This window comes from Engystomops pustulosus, chromosome 9 (assembly GCF_040894005.1).
Source record: "Engystomops pustulosus chromosome 9, aEngPut4.maternal, whole genome shotgun sequence".
In the NCBI taxonomy this organism is placed as follows: Eukaryota; Metazoa; Chordata; class Amphibia; order Anura; family Leptodactylidae; genus Engystomops; species Engystomops pustulosus.
Window position 1 is genome coordinate 21,955,715 of NC_092419.1, and position 18,785 is coordinate 21,974,499.

Genomic DNA, 18,785 nt, shown 5'->3' on the forward strand with positions numbered 1-18,785 from the left:
GGTAGTTGTGAGGGGTAAAGTAACAGAACACATGGTACTGCCATGGGGTCATCACACAGGCCTCACCTTATCAGGGCCCACAGTACCTGGGGAAGTGATTATTCGGGGGTACAGCGGTACCTACCCTGGTGCATTGTGCAATCTTTGGTCCCTTTTATGGCATTTTCTAATATCCCATCATTCCCAATATATAAATATATAAATCTAAGAAATATCCATTTTCACCTTGTGTCGATCCAGACAAGGATTAAATGGTAACATTTAGGTACCGTTGGTTTCTCACCTTCCCCCAATAATTACTTTACAAATTATCACCATTAAAATAAAAAAATAAAATAAATAAAAAATAATCAAAATTTTGTTTTTCACCAAAATTATTTAATTTTTAAACCTATAAAAATAAATAAAGATGTAAATAAAAGATTTTAAAAGAATTCTGTGTCAGACAGAAAAGAAAAACGAAGATGTTTGCTCCTTTTATGGTGACATATTTACAGTATTATTACATATAAAGGGGCGGAGTTAATCATCTGGAACTTGTCTTCAGATAATTTTTAGGCTGTTTTTTTATTTCTTTTCAATAACCTCAGGTCTTATTACTCTGGTCACAGCCGAAGCTGCATTCAGAATGTTGCAGAGTCTTCTCTTCTGATACATGACCGCGTCCTGCTGCTTCAGGTTCTGTTCGGTTTACTCCAGAACTTGAGACACTGGATCCACAGTGATCGGTTCTTAAAGGTGCGTTCCATATCATATCGGATCTGACATTAGGCAGCTCCATCTATCACTTTGCTTTCTCTCTGGAGACTCTTTGGGTTTGGACCTCTGCACAGCTACTGAACCAGCAAAGGATGCGAGGTCAGGATCTACGGAATGCAGCTTTGGATGTGACTAGAGAATGAGAAGTTCTACAACAAGTAAAATAGAGCAGAATATTTCACCCCTACTGGGATCCATTACATGCCGGCGATATTCCTGGTTCTGTAGGTTTTGGAGTTGTATGATCGGAGCGCACCGAAGAGAATTTAAGAAAAAAATTAAAAAGAAAAAATTCCTCCTCCCTCGTGTAGTTTCATCTCTTGTATCATGTAGTGTTTACCTGGCGCCTTCCTTAAGGGTGAAGAAAAAACATCAACATTTTGTACCATTTTTAGAAAAGCAAATGTTTTTGGCTCAGTTTTTTGGTTTATGCCACACTATGGCGCTCGTGTACCAGAAACGGTACTGGCTCCATTACAACAGATCCGTCCAATCAACTGCTGCCTTCATCACAATAGATGTACAATAGATCTGTCCAATCAGCTTCTGCCTCCATCACAACAGATCCATGCACTCAGCTGCTGCCTTCATCATAATAGATCTACAATATATCTGTCCAATCAGCTGCTGCCACCGTCACAACAGACCTACAATACATCTGTCCAATCAGCAGCTGCCTCCGTCACAACAGATCCATCCAATCAGCTGCTGCCTTCATCATAATAGATCTACAATATATCTATCCAATCAGCTGCTGCCTCCATCACAAAAGATCCATCCAATCAGCTGCTGCCTTCATCATAATAGATCTACAATATATCTGTCCAATCAACTGCTGCCTCCATCACAACAGATCCGTCCAATCAACTGCTGACTTCATCATAATAGATGTACAATATATCTGTCCAATCAGCTGCTACCTCCATCACAACAGATGTAAAATTGCTCCGTCCAATCAGCGGCTGCCTCCGTCACAATAGATCTAAAATACAGCTGTCGAATCAGCGGCTGCCTCTGCCACAACAGATCTACAATATATCTGTCCAATCAGCGCTGCCTCCGTCACTATAGATCTACAATATATCTGTCCAATCAGCGCTGCCTCCGTCACAATAGATCTACAATATATCTGTCCAATCAGCGCTACCTCCGTCACAATAGATGTAAAATTGCTCCGTCCTTAGCGTATCCGGGATACGCTAAGGAGGCGCTGCAGGGAAGAGCACAGGACAAGGAAGCCGCTAGTGTTTTATCTCAATGTCCGAGCTCATAGAGGTGATTGGGCAAAGAAAGAAAAAATGTGAAAAACATGAAAAACCACAACAGAGCACTAAATCCCAAAACATGAAAAGAATCCCCAGCAAATAGAAGCCTCTTATCAAGTATATGAGAAGTTTTATCTGCTCCTGGGAAAGATGGATGGTCTTCAGAACCTGAATTCTTTGCCGGGTCACCCAGCTTTTCCCAGGAGCAGATTTTTTTCTTCATGTTGGAGGATATAAATACAATGAAACGGGAGTGGACACAGTCACCTCATACGTTACATGGAGAAAGGGCACTTAAATAAGAACCAATGGACACGGACTATGGCACCAGTGACAACACGGGAAAGGTCCATCCCAGGGGGCGACCCGTGCCTGACCCCCATCATGTGCACGTTACGGCTCTGCCCCCCCAGAGAGGGGGACAGGTGGACTCTCCCTGACTCTGCAGTGATGGGGACCCCTCCCCAGTCCTGCTCCGTGTATTATCCTCCGTATCAGAAGTCCAGGTTTGGGGGAGGGGGGTCATGGCTCATTCCTCATCACCGGCCAGCAGGAACCCCAGGATGAAAGTGCTGCCCCGCTGGCGCTCGCTCGCCGTCTGCTTTCCCACTAGGTTTGGCGGAGGCCGGAGGAGGAGAGTTGTGAAAACAGTAGCTACAAAAAGAAATAACTGAGTGTTAGGGGTTAATAGAAGATAAACAATGTTGATATAATAGTTTTAGAATTTAAATTTTTTAGTCAATTCCTAACAAAGCAGGTGGTGGGCTACAGCAAAGGGTGGGCCGGGTCAGTACAATGTGGGCCACGTCAGTACAAAGTGAACCGCAGCACAGGGTGGGCCGGGTCAGTAGAATGTGGGCCACATCAGTACAAAGTGGGCTGCAGCACAGGATGGACCGGGTCAGTAACCCGAGCCTCTGAACAATGGGCACATGTGCAGTGTAGTGAGGCAGTAGGTGTCGTGCAGTGGGGGTCAGATCGCACTGAAGTCTCTGCATCCCCAACAATTTTACTACCTGGAATCCCTGGAATGCAGGTAACGTAAAGAGGTTTGGGACTCTAAACCCCATCTACATGAAGGCATTGTTGGCGGTTTAGGGGCCCCAGACCTAACTGCAGGATTAACAAGCACTAAATCTGTGGATACAATGTAACCAGTGGTTTCCAGCCATTAAAGGAGTCGTCCACTTTCAGCCAATTATTGATATGGTTTGTGTAAGAGAAGTTTCCTACATCTCTGCTTGCTGTCCTGCTATAGGAAGCTTTTATGTTTACTTCCAGTAGATAGAAATCTGACCATGGTCACACAGGTGCGCGGCTCGTTAGTATCACAGGGAGTAATCAGAGCCGTGTGATATAACGAGCCGCGCGCCTGTGTGTGACCATGAACAGATTTCTATCTACTGGAAGTAAACATAAAAGCTTCCTATAGCAGGACAGCAAGCAGAGATCTAGAAAACCTTTAGTACGTGATACAGAAAGTATTTTGGAAAATTGTAGAACTTTTCCTTACATAAACCATATCAATTATTTTCTGATAGTGGATGACCCCTTTAAGGGGATCCTGTATAAGTTCTAACATATCAGAGGCTAACAATGCACTCTAATACATAAGCTTCATCTTTTAGATCTCTGCCTGCTGCCAGTGAGTAGAGAACTTTTTGCACAGCTGAGGTTTTGTTACCATGGATCATGTCTCTGTGTATATACTGTTCTCCATCCCAGCGCTGAAGGCTTGCAGTCATACTGACACATTGTAACGCCCTGCAGGGGGCTCTGCGTCTAGGTAATTACCAATGAGGCTGGCGTTCAGGTTGTTGTCACCAGTGAACTTGAGCAGCTCCCGCAGAAATGACATCAGGTATCGGAATACATTTCGGTGGCATCGTGGTAGTTGGGAGATCACCTATTAAGGAGGGAGGGGGCAGTTTTAAAAATGAGGAACGAAACTAAGCAGCGTCCCTCCTGAATGCCCCACCCATACCTGCCGGCAGAGGCGCGTGTCGTGTGAACAGTCGATGCATCTCTGGTAGAGCTCGTAGCAGATGACCGGCTCTGGTAACGCCTCCAGGAAGATGAGCAGCGCCTCCGCTACAGAATGGTTGCTTCCCGCTGCGGGGAATGGTTAAGGGACAAGAAACAATGTATCGGAGAGGGGAGTGTGGAGTGACCAGAGAGATCTACAAATTCCTGATAAGCAACAAAGATGTAACTGGAGGAAAGGAAGACTACAAGTCACATAATGACTGGATACAGTCACTACTCATGCACACTAATGGCTGCAAAACCTATAGCCTGCCTTAAGCCCACGGACTAACAAGCGACTGCCTTTACCCTTACATTCCAGCAAACCAGACGCATGAGCAACCTCTAACCGGAGTAACTTTTTCCTACTAAGCAACAGGGCTTTTTTTACTATGAGAACTGTCAATCTGTGGAATAGCCTGCCTCAGGCGCTGGTCACAGCAGGGACAGCAGAGAGCTTTAAGAAGGGTCTAGGTGCCTATTACATAACATTGATGGTTATGTTATATAGAATTGTTGCCTATAAATCCCTTCCTCATCCAATCCCTTCCCTTCCTTGGTTGAACTTGATGGACGTGTCTTTTTTCAACCGTATAAACTATAATACATCCCCTGTAGAAACCTTCCACTCCGGTCAGTACGATCATCAACTAACAATATTTTACCTTCACTATATATTGACACCCACGTCCCATCTACAATCTCTGCATCAGGCCGCAGAGGTGCATTGTTAAGCATCTAGACTGGTCAGTACAATATCTATCCCTATATTATAATACATGAACAATATATAGAAACTATGAAATGTCTTTGTTTTTATACACATCCCTTTTAAATTGATGACTATTTTATGCATGTGAATTTTCTAATGAATTTATTTATGGACTTAATATCTGATTACTATCTTATGCACATGTATTTATGGACTTTTTATATGAATCCGCACCTTTTCATTATCTTTTCATCCATTTTACTCAACTGGATTCTATTACTCTTTGTCTCCCTAATTGCATATTATGTACATATGACTACATCCAACATTGTTGTTTTTTTTTACTATATCTTCTCATTGTTACAGAACTATTTACAGGCGGTCCCCTACTTAAGGACACCCGACTTACAGATGACCCATAGTTAAAGACGGACCCCTCTGCCCACTGTGACCTCTGGTGACCTCTCTGGATGTTACTATAGCCCCAGACTGCAATGATCAGCTGTAAGGTGTCTGTAATGAAGATTTATTGATAATCCTTGGTCCAATTACAGCTAAAAATTTTGAAACTCCAATTGTGACTGGGGCAAAATAAAATTTTGTCTGGATCTACAATTATAAAGTATACAGTTTCGACTATGGACCCTATCTTGTACGTAAACCGGGGACTGCCTGTATTGGACCTGACGAGGGGGGTAACACATCCCGAAACGCATTGCCCCTTGTCAATATATATGCAAAATAAATGTCTAATTGAATACATACGTATATGCTTGTTACTAGGCTCTTTCTATATGACATTAACTAGCGCAAAGGTTATTCTGGTATTTCTAAACCCTGTGTTAAATTATCTAGAACATTCCATGTCTGGTCACAAGGAAGGATACGGATGGTGTCTGGGATGCTGGTGTCTAAACAGTCTATGATCTGCTGCAGCTCCTCTTGTTTTCCTGGGGTCTGGAACAAATCCTCCTGCAAGAAAATTAACGTTAAGGGAACAGCCCTGAAGTGACCAATCAGAGGGCTGGATGAAGGGGTTTCCTTCCTAATTCTTAAAAATCTGGAAACTAAATCATGTGATCCCTGGCTGTTCTGCCTATCCCGTGCTGAAAGCGCACAGACCACCCAGGTAAGGTCGGAGCAGGATTCTCTCAGGGCAGGTAAGGTCGGAGCAGGATTCTCTCAGGGCAGGTAAGGTCGGACCAGGATTCTCTCAGGGCAGGTAAGGTCGGAGCAGGATTCTCTCAGGGCAGGTAAGGTCGGACCAGGATTCTCTCAGGGCAGGTAAGGTCGGACCAGGATTCTCTCAGGGCAGGTAAGGTCGGACCAGGATTCTCTCAGGGCAGGTAAGGTCGGACCAGGATTCTCTCAGGGCAGGTAAGGTCGGACCAGGATTCTCTCAGGGCAGGTAAGGCCGGAGCAGGATTCTCTCAGGGCAGGTAAGGCCGGAGCAGGATTCTCTCAGGGCAGGTAAGGCCGGAGCAGGATTCTCTCAGGGCAGGTAAGGTCGGAGCAGGATTCTCTCAGGGCAGGTAAAGTCGGAGCAGTATTCTCTCAGGGCAGGTAAGGCCGGAGCAGGATTCTCTCAGGGCAGGTAAAGTCGGAGCAGTATTCTCTCAGGGCAGGTAAGGCCGGAGCAGGATTCTCTCAGGGCAGGTAAGGTCGGAGCAGGATTCTCTCAGGGCAGGTAAGGTCGGAGCAGGATTCTCTCAGGGCAGGTAAGGTCGGAGCAGGATTCTCTCAGGGCAGGTAAGGTCGGAGCAGGATTCTCTCAGGGCAGGTAAGGTCGGAGCAGGATTCTCTCAGGGCAGGTAAGGTCGGAGCAGGATTCTCTCAGGGCAGGTAAGGTCGGAGCAGGATTCTCTCAGGGCAGGGAAGGTCGGAGCAGGATTCTCTCAGGAAAGGTAAGGTCGGAGCAGGATTCTCTCAGGGCAGGTAAGGTCGGAGCAGGATTCTCTTAGGGCAGGTAAGGTCGGCGCAGGATTCTCTCAGGGCAGGTAAGGTCGGAGCAGGATTCTCTCAGGGCAGGTAAGGTCGGAGCAGGATTCTCTTAGGGCAGGTAAGGTCGGAACAGGATTCTCTCAGGGCAGGTAAGGTCGGACCAGGATTCTCTCAGGGCAGGTAAGGTCGGAGCAGGATTCTCTCAGGGCAGGTAAGGTTGGACCAGGATTCTCTCAGGAAAGGTAAGGTCGGACCAGGATTCTCACACGGCAGGCAAGGTCGGGGCAGGGCTCCCCGAGGGGCAGGTAAGGTCGGATCAGGACTCTCTCAGGGCAGGTAAGGTCGAAGCAGGACTGCCTGGGAGGCAGGAAAGGTCGAAGCAGGACTGCCTGTGGGGCAGGTAAGGTCGGAGCAGGATTCTCTCAGGGCAGGAAAGCACATACCTGGCGACAGGCGTTCTTGTACAGATGATCCACCAGCAGCCACATCTCTTTTGGGATCTTCAGGGGTTTGTCAGTAGTACCGTCCACCTCCTCTGACATCTGCAGCACCGCTTTCTCCTGAGGAAGAGGAATACATTATTATGTACATTATAGAATAGATGATTGTACCAGGGAATCATACACAGAGGGAAGACACGGACTGTACAAGAATCAGACACCAAGTACAGAACAGCAACCGACCTCATGTCCGGGGTCAGAGCAAGTGCGGAAAATTGGGTTTCAAATAAAAGGTCAGAACTCAAGACTCCACAAAAATATGAATAAAAATAAATTTATAGATAGGAACCAAACAGGTGAAAAATAATGAGGAAATGTAGGAATATAAATACCAAACCGCGAGTATTTTACGCCTTTCAATAATTTGGGAATACACAGAATTTATATTGTTATTAGGATTAATTTTATCCTCACATATTTTGATCAGACTAAATATTGGACGTAGATGATATTTTTCCAATACTAAATTCCCCACTTTTTTTCCACCATGATTTTCAGTAATAACGTCTTGAGTTTATATTTATTTTCTCATGATTTTTCTGGATTTTTATCTTACTCCGATCCTGGTGGTTCAGAATCTCGACCTTCATCGTTAGGTTGGTTGTGTCTCTTTATATTATTACTTATTAGTTTCTAAGTTTTGATTTTGATGCATCTTTTATATTGTGGGGGTGGCAACTAAAAATCAGATCTTACTCCGGATGATCAATGGAGGATCAGAAAAACTTCTGGATTATAAATAGGAGGAAGCAAAATTACATAATATCCGGCTTTGTGGTGTTATCCAGCTGTGTTATTACCATCAAGCTGCCAGAATGGGGAGAAGAGCGATGAGCCGGCTCCACGCTGACTTCTCCCCTCCTGACTACGGCTGATTGACAGGTTTCTCCCCATCCTGTATCAAGTGTCCACAGAATAGGGGATAACAAGCAGATCAGAGGGGGGCGACTGCCATGACCCATCACAAGAATTGTACAATGTAATCCTACAGGGGCAGAGACTGGTTAAGTACGAGGCGTCTCTGCCGCTTATCACAAGCATCTGATCAGATTGTCATTTTCTCATTTCCCTTTTCGCAATTTTGTTTGCTGTCAAATCTTGCAATAAGTTTTTGAAAAAAAAAAACTTGCAGAGTAGAAAAAAATAAACACAAACCGGATAAAACATTAATGCTAAATTCTACTAAGAGAAAATACAGACGTGACAAAACAATAAGAACAAAATAATAAATACTAAGTGATACATATAATAGATACAGGATCACATGTGCACGGATACTGTATATATATCACATTTATGGCGCAGCCCCGGCACCGGCAGAATAAAGTTTCCACAATTCACCCAACAGTAAATCTCATTGTCACAACTTTTGACTAAAGGACAACAAAAACCCTCAGCATTAAAAAACATGAAGACTGCAGCCAGTGATATGTATTTTCCCTGGAGAGATGTGTAATCAGACCTCACACTGCTGTGCTCTGTGCTCTCTGCAGCCTGTGTTATGTATTGTCCCTGGAGAGATGTGTAATCAGACCTCACACTGCTGTGCTCTGTGCTGTCTGCAGCCAGTGTTATGTATTGTCCCTGGAGAGATGTGTAATCAGACCTCACACTGCTGTGCTCTGTGCTGTCTGCAGCCAGGGATATGTATTGCCCCTGGAGAGATGTGTAATCATACCACACACTAAGAATATATATTCTAGGATTGTAGCTTCTCCAAGTGCACTGGGGGTTTATCCTCACACTGCTGTGCTCTGTGGTTTCTGCAGCCGGTTTCATGTATTGTCCCAGGGAGATGTGTAATCAGACTTTTGTGTATGATGTTAGTAGCAGCAGGACTGTGCATTTTAACAAGCTACAATCCAGGACCATATACCCATATATCACAGTCCTGCTGCTGCTACTAACAACATACACAAAGGTCTGATTACACATCTCTCCAAGGACAAGACATAACACAGGCTCTAGAGTGCACAGAGCACAGCAGTGTGAGGTCTGATTACACATCTCTCCAGGGACAATATATAACACTGGCTGCAGAGAGCACAGAGCACAGCAGTGTGAGGTATGAACACACATCTCTCCAGGGACAATACATAAACACTGGCTGTAGAGAGCACAGAACACAGCAGTGTAAGGACAAGACATAACACTGGCTGCAGTCTGCATGGTGACTATTTCCCTCCCTCCAGTCAAAAGTTGTTTTTAAAACAGATATAACTACAAGATTAACAAAGCTGAAAGCAAAGTGACTATGAGGCTCGGCACAAGTCGCTATAAGACACAGGCAGCGGGCGAGGGGCAGCGGGCGAGGGGCAAAGGGTGAGGAGCGGAGGGGAAGGTCCAGGGGCAGCAGTTACCTTCTCTGAGAAGTTGTCTTCTCCCTATGAGCAGAGGGGAAGCAGTGGAGGAAAAGAGGAGAAACACATCAATGAAACGTCAACAGGAAGAGTGAACACGGAGCGCGGACATCACAGAAATCTATGGGGGCAATGATGGGGTAAAGTGTGGCCCCACTCAGCCGTCCCCAGGATACCCCACTATTGTCAATGTTCACAATAACCCTGTATACATCAATGGCACAAGTGACTCCATGAAAAGTTATACAATAAAATCTTATCCGAGGAAAGAGCTTCTCTCCCCACCTCTCTCATACTGACTGATTCTGTCTGGCAAGAGCAACACAGAATGGACTCACAGAAGTCTATGGAGAGGGGAGGGGAGAGAGGAGACACATAGTAACAGACAGAGGCCGCTGGAGATCAGAGAAATCTTCTATCTCACCCCAAGAGATTTATTCTGCTCATTTCCCTTCAGTACAGGTCAGTAGTTCTCTATAATGTCCTATATGATCCTGCTGATGCTTCTTAGAATGCAGGGACAACGGCAGAGGCTGCTGGAGATGATAGGAAGTTTCTATCTCACCTCAAGTGTTTTATTCTCACCAATTCCTTTCAGTACAGGTCAGTGCTTTTTCTATAATGTCCTATATGAACCTGCTGATGCTTGTAAGTAAGTGTGCAGGGACACAGACAGAGGCTGCTGGAGATAAGAAGTTTCTATCTCACCCCAAGTGTTTTATTCCCATCAGTACAGGTCAGTCATCTCTATAATATATGATCCTACTGAGGATTCTGAGAAAGACAGAAGAGAGTCATGGGGCAGATACTCTTCTCCTTTTCAGTGTATGGGAGACATCATAGCAGATGGTTTACAGCTCTGAAATAACTCAAAATCACACATGGAGGCTACAGAGGGAACAACCGCTAAACAATGAAGAATGTAAGTCACATAATGGGAAAATACAGCAACTGCACTAGTGGTTCATGTGGACTTTGTAAAAAGCTTAGGTTCACTTTACGATAAATTAGACCATTATGACACTGAGCAACAAGTAACGTGGACTTGTAACCCTCTGACATTCAGGAGCAGTAAATCTGTCTAGGTGTAAGGTGGGATGAGAGCTGTGGAGCCGGATGTCCATGTCACACAGGAGGAGGCTGAGAGAGCTGCCAGACAGATCTAACAATGTCACCACAGCCTTCCCTGACATGGAGATAAATACAATTATTAATTCATATGAATACAATTGTAACAAATAGAAGGAAACAAGTTTCCACCAACTGAATAATAACAGGAGGACTACCTGGTCTTATTACCACTCTACGTGTGGAGGCTCCTTAGACCATAAATACGTAGAAAATGACATCACATAAGACGGATGACATCACACAAGACGGAGTCCTCACCAGGTCGATGAGTTTGGTGACGGGGATTTCCCGGATCGGCCGCTTCATTCGGCACAAGGCTTCCAGGGACGTCCCGAAGGAGCTGACCAGATAACTGCCGCTGATGGTGAGGAAGTAGTCCTTGCCTCGGTCCAGGTGGAGGACCAGGATATCTTCAATCATATCTTGTCCTGAGTTCAGTAACGTCACAGAGTCCTTACTGACATAAACATCCAGACTGATCTCCACCGACTCATCTGTAACCAGAGAGAAGACATCAGTGCAAGAACCCGACAGAGATACAAGATGTGGGCATAAGATCGAGAATACAGATAGATAGATATATATCCGGTAGGTCCATCACTTACTTGGCTCCAGGTAGCCCTCGCAGGGCTCAGCTCGCAGCCAGGGTTTGCAGTACTGGGAATCGTTCAGTTTTGGGATGAAGGAGAAGTGACAGGGGACCTGACCGTCATTCTGGATGTAAAACTTCTCCTTCTGGAGCTGCCGGAATCGCACTTGCTCAAACTTAAACTATAAGACAGAAAGGGAGAGATGAAACAGAAATGAGGAGTTAATAGGAACCCAGCAGGCCGCACGGGGACGTGGCCAGCACGCAGCCACCAGGGTCTGCTCATCTCTGCTCCTCTCACCTCTGTTCTGCTGAGCTTTAAGGAGGGCAGGAAATCATTCTCCATCCGGTCCATCATCCGCACAATATCCTCAAACGCTTTCCTGTACTTCCGCTCATCCACCACTTTCACCTGTAACAGAAGGAATCTGGTTATAAAGGAGTTCAAGAGTTTTTTGGGATCGGGGTCAGCCTTCCCCCATAGAACCATCCACTTGTACGGGTTAGTAACCTGTCCTAATCTCATACTTGTCAGTGCTTACAGTTTTTTACAATTGTATCCAATCACCACAATCATCTATGAGCTAAACACAACAGGAGCGAAGATCTCTCCTGCGCTGATACATTGTACCGGGGTCACAATCTGATGATCCAGAATATCCTATAATGTCTGTAGTCCTCACCCCGATGCTGAAGAGAGAGCTGACCGGCTTGTGGTCGCTGGTCTTCAGGTCCATGTGGCTGCGGTACTTCAGCTGCTTGACGCTGCTTCCTCTCCACAAGACGCGGTCGCACCAGGCCGGCACCCGGCACTTACCACTGCAAGGAGGAAAGACAAACAAGATCAGCGGGTGCCAGAGACTGTGCCTGGACTGTGCCGCCTCCACAGGCAACACCAGACACAAAGCAAAAGGATAAGAGAAGAGAATAATGGCAGGGAGATCCAGGACCCCCGAATCACAAAGATCTGCATGGCCCTAACCACCACACAATCCATGTTTTAGCCTCTATGTGGCACAAGTTCCCCCACAGTGAGGAAAAGTGAAAGGAATTAGGGTGCAGGAGGCCTGTATACACTGGAGGACCGGCCTGATAAGGTCTGGAACAACACGTTAAGCTCTGCTACACCTACAGGACGGAAGGTCAAGTGCCGCCATCCCCCCTGCTGGACGATCAGGGACATAGGCACGGGGCACGCGAGGATTGGTGAATTAGCGTCTTGTGTCTTTCATAGGACTGGAATGTGGTGCAGACGTGTGAGATCCGGACAGGACTGTACGATTCGTTCTGCTCAGGGGACACACATGACCCTCCAAAATAACTTAACTTCCACAAACACAAACTGTGCAAACTATAGAGATCCCATTCATGTGCTTGGACTGGAGAGACGACTGCAAGGACCTTCATAATTACTACTTCCTGACCAAGGCCATCACTGCTCACAGCTGAGGGTTTGTTTCACTTATAACTATATCTGAGCAAGATACTCAGCAGTAACTCTCTCTTCCACACTGATAGTTTGCTGCAATGTATCAGTCCAATATATGAAATGGTTTAGCTGACAATGGATTGTATCAGTAGCAAATATATATGTAACGCCCCTCAGCTATGGGTGGGATTATATGGGGGTATAATGGGATCCTGTCAGCAGGTGAGACCATGGAAACTGCAGCCAGCGTTAAGTGTAATAATTCCTCTATGAGTGTGTAGTAGTAGCAGCGAGACTGTGAAATATGGATTTATATTCCAGGATTGGAGCTTCTCCAATTGCACTGGGAGATGGGGCATCTCCTCGCACTGCTGTGCTCTGTGCTCTCTGTTCCCCATGCCTTCCCTACTATTAACGCTGCTGTAGAATCCACCAGAAACCTGCTACTTCTCTACCTCTTAGGTGAGGGGTCTGCACCACCTTTTATCTCCCCCCATTGTTTACCTGGAATCCCATCGGTCAGTTTTAGGGTCATATTTGTAGGTTGGGATGAAACTGATGGCGCCTTCTGTGAAGTCAGCAAAGACGTTTTTCAGTTCTCGCTGGATGTTCAGCTGCAGGAAATAAATAAACAAATCATTCACAAAGAGAATGAAAAAAAGATGAGGAGGGGGCAGCGCCAGGCCCCTACAGAGGAGGGGGCAGCACCAGGTCCTTAAAAAGGTGGGGACAGAGTCAGGTCCTCATAGAGAAGGGTGCAGAGCCAAGACCTTATAGAGGAGGGGGAGCGTCAAGTCCTTATAGAGTAGGGAGGTGGCAGCATTAGGTATTTATAGAGGAGGAGAGAGCAGCGCCAGGGTCCTTATAGAGGAAGAGGAAGCAGCGCCAGGGTCCTTATAGAGGAAGAGGAAGCAGGGCCAGGGTCCTTATAGAGGAAGAGGAAGCAGCGCCAGGGTCCTTATAGAGGAAGAGGAAGCAGCGCCAGGGTCCTTATAGAGGAAGAGGAAGCAGCGCCAGGGTCCTTATAGAGGAAGAGGAAGCAGCGCCAGGGTCCTTATAGAGGAAGAGGAAGCAGCGCCAGGGTCCTTATAGAGGAAGAGGAAGCAGGGCCAGGGTCCTTATAGAGGAAGAGGAAGCAGCGCCAGGGTCCTTATAGAGGAAGAGGAAGCAGCGCCAGGGTCCTTATAGAGGAAGAGGAAGCAGCGCCAGGGTCCTTATAGAGGAAGAGGAAGCAGCGCCAGGGTCCTTATAGAGGAAGAGGAAGCAGGGCCAGGGTCCTTATAGAGGAAGAGGAAGCAGCGCCAGGGTCCTTATAGAGGAAGAGGAAGCAGCGCCAGGGTCCTTATAGAGGAAGAGGAAGCAGCGCCAGGGTCCTTATAGAGGAAGAGGAAGCAGCGCCAGGGTCCTTATAGAGGAAGAGGAAGCAGCGCCAGGGTCCTTATAGAGGAAGAGGAAGCAGCGCCAGGGTCCTTATAGAGGAAGAGGAAGCAGCGCCAGGGTCCTTATAGAGGAAGAGGAAGCAGGGCCAGGGTCCTTATAGAGGAAGAGGAAGCAGCGCCAGGGTCCTTATAGAGGAAGAGGAAGCAGCGCCAGGGTCCTTATAGAGGAAGAGGAAGCAGCGCCAGGGTCCTTATAGAGGAAGAGGAAGCAGCGCCAGGGTCCTTATAGAGGAAGAGGAAGCAGCGCCAGGGTCCTTATAGAGGAAGAGGAAGCAGCGCCAGGGTCCTTATAGAGGAAGAGGAAGCAGCGCCAGGGTCTTTATAGAGGAAGAGGAAGCAGCGCCAGGGTCCTTATAGAGGAAGAGGAAGCAGCGCCAGGGTCCTTATAGAGGAAGAGGAAGCAGCGCCAGGGTCCTTATAGAGGAAGAGGAAGCAGCGCCAGGGTCCTTATAGAGGAAGAGGAAGCAGCGCCAGGGTCCTTATAGAGGAAGAGGAAGCAGCGCCAGGGTCCTTATAGAGGAAGAGGAAGCAGCGCCAGGGTCCTTATAGAGGAAGAGGAAGCAGCACCAGGGTCCTTATAGAGGAAGAGGAAGCAGCGCCAGGGTCCTTATAGAGGAAAAGGAAGCAGCGCCAGGGTCCTTATAGAGGAAAAGGAAGCAGCGCCAGGGACCTTATAGAGGAAGAGGAAGCAGCGCCAGGGTCCTTATAGAGGAAGAGGAAGCAGCGCCAGGGTCCTTATAGAGGAAGAGGAAGCAGCGCCAGGGTCCTTAAAGAGGAGAATGAAAGAGCAGAGTCAGGACCTCATAGAGGAGGAGGAGGAGGAAAGAGTAGCGTCAGGTCCTTATAGAGGAGGAGGAAAGAGCAGTGCCAGGTTCGGCTCAGGAGGAGGGGAGGTCAGTATTTGGATACCCTCCACCCCCGCTTACCTGATCAAACTTGAGCAGGGTGATGATGTCATTTTTGGCGATCATGCCCTTCACTTCGGTGGCGTCGTACTTGCACAACCTATAGTTCAGGTCTCCCAACCAGATGACAACACTGCAGGGGAAACCACAGAAAAGTCCACAAAGCTGAATGTGCCAGGAAGTTTAGATTAATGAGAAGTCAGAAGATTTTTTGATCGGATCCAGGAACAACCAAAATTGTATACACCAGGACTGTTTGAGACAGGTTGGAATTATATATGTGAAATGCTGTAATTTTGTTAATAACAGTAAATTAGAAAATGTGTTATTTTGTTATCCTGAGTATATTTAAGAAACTTGTTTTCGTGGAAATTGCCTTAAAAAAAATTACAAAAGTACAGACAGAGAAGAGTTGTCATAGGGACATGCAGAGCCATTTCTATAGAGGAGGCAGAGCATACGCCGCCATGTTTCTACATACTCGTGCTTCATGATGTTCAGGGAGGGGATGTTCTGCTCCGGGAGGTAGAAGTTTAGTCGGGCGCAGATGTCCTTATAGTCTTGGTTCCGCCTCTCGAAATCCTCCACATGAGCGGCCAGATGAGAGTTCACGAAACAGAAGGACGTGTTGTGGAAGACAAAGCGCACGGCCACGCCGCCCTTGTTACCCTGCAAAGGTAACACAACGTGTTATATCATAACAGTCACTGCACTGATACATTGTAACAAACAATAACGTGTAGCGATCTCATGACACAGCTCTATAAAGGTAGGGGGTGCAAGTGACAAGTGGCATCAAGGATTTTTAACCTCAGCTCAAATCCAACATAAATTGTCCATTTCTGTGCATTTACCATTTTCCCCATAATTCCAGTTCCCACAGACTCGGCCGCCACCTCCTGAATGTGGCGGTAATGTTCCTTCTTGGCAAAAACCAGCATCATCATCCCCACGAGTCTGATCAGCCGAATCTGCAAGACACAAGGAAAGTCTCAGGGCAAAGACAGAGGGGGCGCCCGGGGGAACAGAGGGGGCGCCCGGGGGAACAGAGGGGGCGCCCGGGGGAACAGAGGGGGCGCCCGGGGGAACAGAGCGCTGTATTAACCCCTTCAGCACTGACCTTCTTGTACTTGGCCTTGGGGTGCAGGCTCCGCTCCACAGCCTCCAGCCATTCCTGCTCCTTTCCCGAATCAAAGTAGAAGAAAGCCTCAGTACTGAGGTCCAGCTCCTGGAAACTAAGAGAAGACAACTCCTGAGCCACAACAAAGCTCCTGCTCCTAATATATCACAAACCCCACCGCTGGCAGCGGCCACTACCATCCAGTCACACTAGAGGGAGCCACATGGCATGTAACATAAAAGGGACACCCATGACAAGCAAATAAACCAATAACATTATTATTACACTGCAGAATCAGAACATCACCTCACATAACCCCTAGGACACCACAAAAGATACAGGACCAGAGACGTCTACACAACCAGATACATCCTGATACTCAACAAAATGTTATAATATATCACGGCAACATCACTAAGGTATGACTCAGTATTCTAATATCCCCCTACCTACAAGAATATAACTACTATAATACTGACCCCTATGTACAGGAATATAACTACTATAATACTGCCCCCATGTACAAGAATATAACTACTATAATACTGCCCCCTATGTACAGGAATATAACTACTATAATACTGCCCCCTATGTACAAGAATATAACTACTATAATACTGCCCCCTATGTACAAGAATATAACTACTATAATACTGCCCCCTATGTACAAGAATATAACTACTATAATACTGCCCCCTATGTACAGGAATATAACTACTATAATACTGCCCCCTATGTACAAGAATATAACTACTATAATACTGCCCCCTATGTACAAGAATATAACTACTATAATACTGCCCCCTATGTACAAGAATATAACTACTATAATACTGCCCCCTATGTACAAGAATATAACTACTATAATACTGCCCCCTATGTACAAGAATATAACTATTATAATACTGCCCCCTATGTACAAGAATATAACTACTATAATACTGCCCCCTATGTACAAGAATATAGCTACTATAATACTGCCCCCTATGTACAAGAATATAACTACTATAATACTGCCCCCTATGTACAAGAATATAACTACTATAATACTGCCCCTATGTACAAGAATATAACTACTATAATACTGCCCCCTACGTATAAGAATATAACTACTATAATACTGCCCCCTATGTACAAGACTATAACTACTATAATACTGCCCCCATGTACAGGAATATAACTACTATAATACTGCCCCCTATGTACAGGAATATAACTACTATAATACTGCCCCCATGTACAAGAATATAACTACTATAATACTGCCCCCTATGTACAAGAATATAACTACTATAATACTGCCCTCTATGTACAAGAATATAACTACTATAATACTGCCCCTATGTACAAGAATATAACTACTATAATACTGCCCCTATGTACAAGAAGATAACTACTATAATGCTGCCCCCTATGTACAGGAATATAACTACTATAATACTGCCCCCTATGTACAAGAACATAACTACTATAATACTGCTCCCTGTGTACAAGAATATAACTACTATAATACTGTCTCTATGTACAAGAATATAACTACTATAATACCGCTCCCTATGTACAAGAACATAACTACTATAATATTGCCCCTATGTACAAGAATATAACTACTATAATACTGCCCCCTATGTACAGGAATATAACTACTATAATACTGCCCCCTATGTAGAAGAATATAACTACTATAATACTGCCCCTATGTCCAAGAATTTAACTACTATAATACTGCCCCCTATGTACAAGAATATAACTACTATAATACTGCCCCCTATGTACAGGAATATAACTACTATAATACTGCCCCCTATGTAGTAGAATATAACTACTTTAATACTGCCCCTATGTCCAAGAATATAACTACTATAATACTGCCCCCTATGTACAGGAATATAACTACTATAATACTGCCCCCTATGTACAGGAATATAACTACTATAATACTGCCCCTATGTACAAGAATATAACTACTATAATACTGCTCCCTATGTACAAGAATATAACTACTATAATACTGCTCCCTATGTACAAGAATATAACTACTATAATACTGCCCCCATGTACAAGAATATAACTACTATAATACTGCCCCCTATGTACAAGAATATAACTACTATAATACTGCCCCCTATGTACAGGAATATAACTACTATAATACTGCCCCCTATGTACAGGAATATAACTGCTATAATACTGCCCCTATGTAGAAGAATATAACTACTATAATACTGCCCCCTATGTACAAGAATATAGCTACTATAATACTGCCCCCTATGTACAAGAATATAACTACTATAATACTGCCCCCTATGTAGAAGAATATAACTACTATAAAACTGGCCCCTATGTACAATAATATAACTACTATAATACTGGCCCCTATGTACAAGAATATAACTACTATAATACTGCCCCCTATGTAGAAGAATATAACTACTATAATACTGCCCCCTATGTACAAGAATATAACTACTATAATACTGCCCCCTATGTACAAGAATATAACTACTATAATACTGCCCCCTATGTACAAGAATATAACTACTATAATACTGCCCCCTATGTTCAAGAATATAACTACTATAATACTGCCCCCTATGTACAAGAATATAA

The 18,785-nt window shown here is 45.3% G+C and overlaps 1 protein-coding gene across 3 annotated transcripts in view; it reads right to left on the reverse strand.

Annotated features, from left to right (window-relative positions):
• Positions 1–1,997: 1,997 nt before the first annotated feature.
• OCRL (OCRL inositol polyphosphate-5-phosphatase) overlaps positions 1,998–18,785 on the reverse strand; it is a 53,970-nt gene continuing 37,182 nt past the window's right edge. For 2 of the 3 annotated variants that reach the window (XM_072123167.1, XM_072123165.1), the window contains 15 exons: positions 16,176–16,290; positions 15,910–16,026; positions 15,537–15,724; positions 15,077–15,188; positions 13,216–13,325; positions 11,966–12,101; positions 11,584–11,694; positions 11,299–11,464; positions 10,952–11,187; positions 9,563–9,586; positions 7,146–7,262; positions 5,649–5,733; positions 4,009–4,136; positions 3,819–3,930; positions 1,998–2,678 (listed from right to left, as the gene is read on the reverse strand). In XM_072123167.1, the coding sequence (XP_071979268.1) occupies positions 2,554–2,678; positions 3,819–3,930; positions 4,009–4,136; positions 5,649–5,733; positions 7,146–7,262; positions 9,563–9,586; positions 10,952–11,187; positions 11,299–11,464; positions 11,584–11,694; positions 11,966–12,101; positions 13,216–13,325; positions 15,077–15,188; positions 15,537–15,724; positions 15,910–16,026; positions 16,176–16,290 (1,882 nt within the window). In that variant the 3' untranslated portion in view covers positions 1,998–2,553. The remainder of the gene's footprint in view (positions 2,679–3,818; positions 3,931–4,008; positions 4,137–5,648; positions 5,734–7,145; positions 7,263–9,562; positions 9,587–10,951; positions 11,188–11,298; positions 11,465–11,583; positions 11,695–11,965; positions 12,102–13,215; positions 13,326–15,076; positions 15,189–15,536; positions 15,725–15,909; positions 16,027–16,175; positions 16,291–18,785) is intronic. The other variant, XM_072123166.1, reaches the window with a different exon arrangement.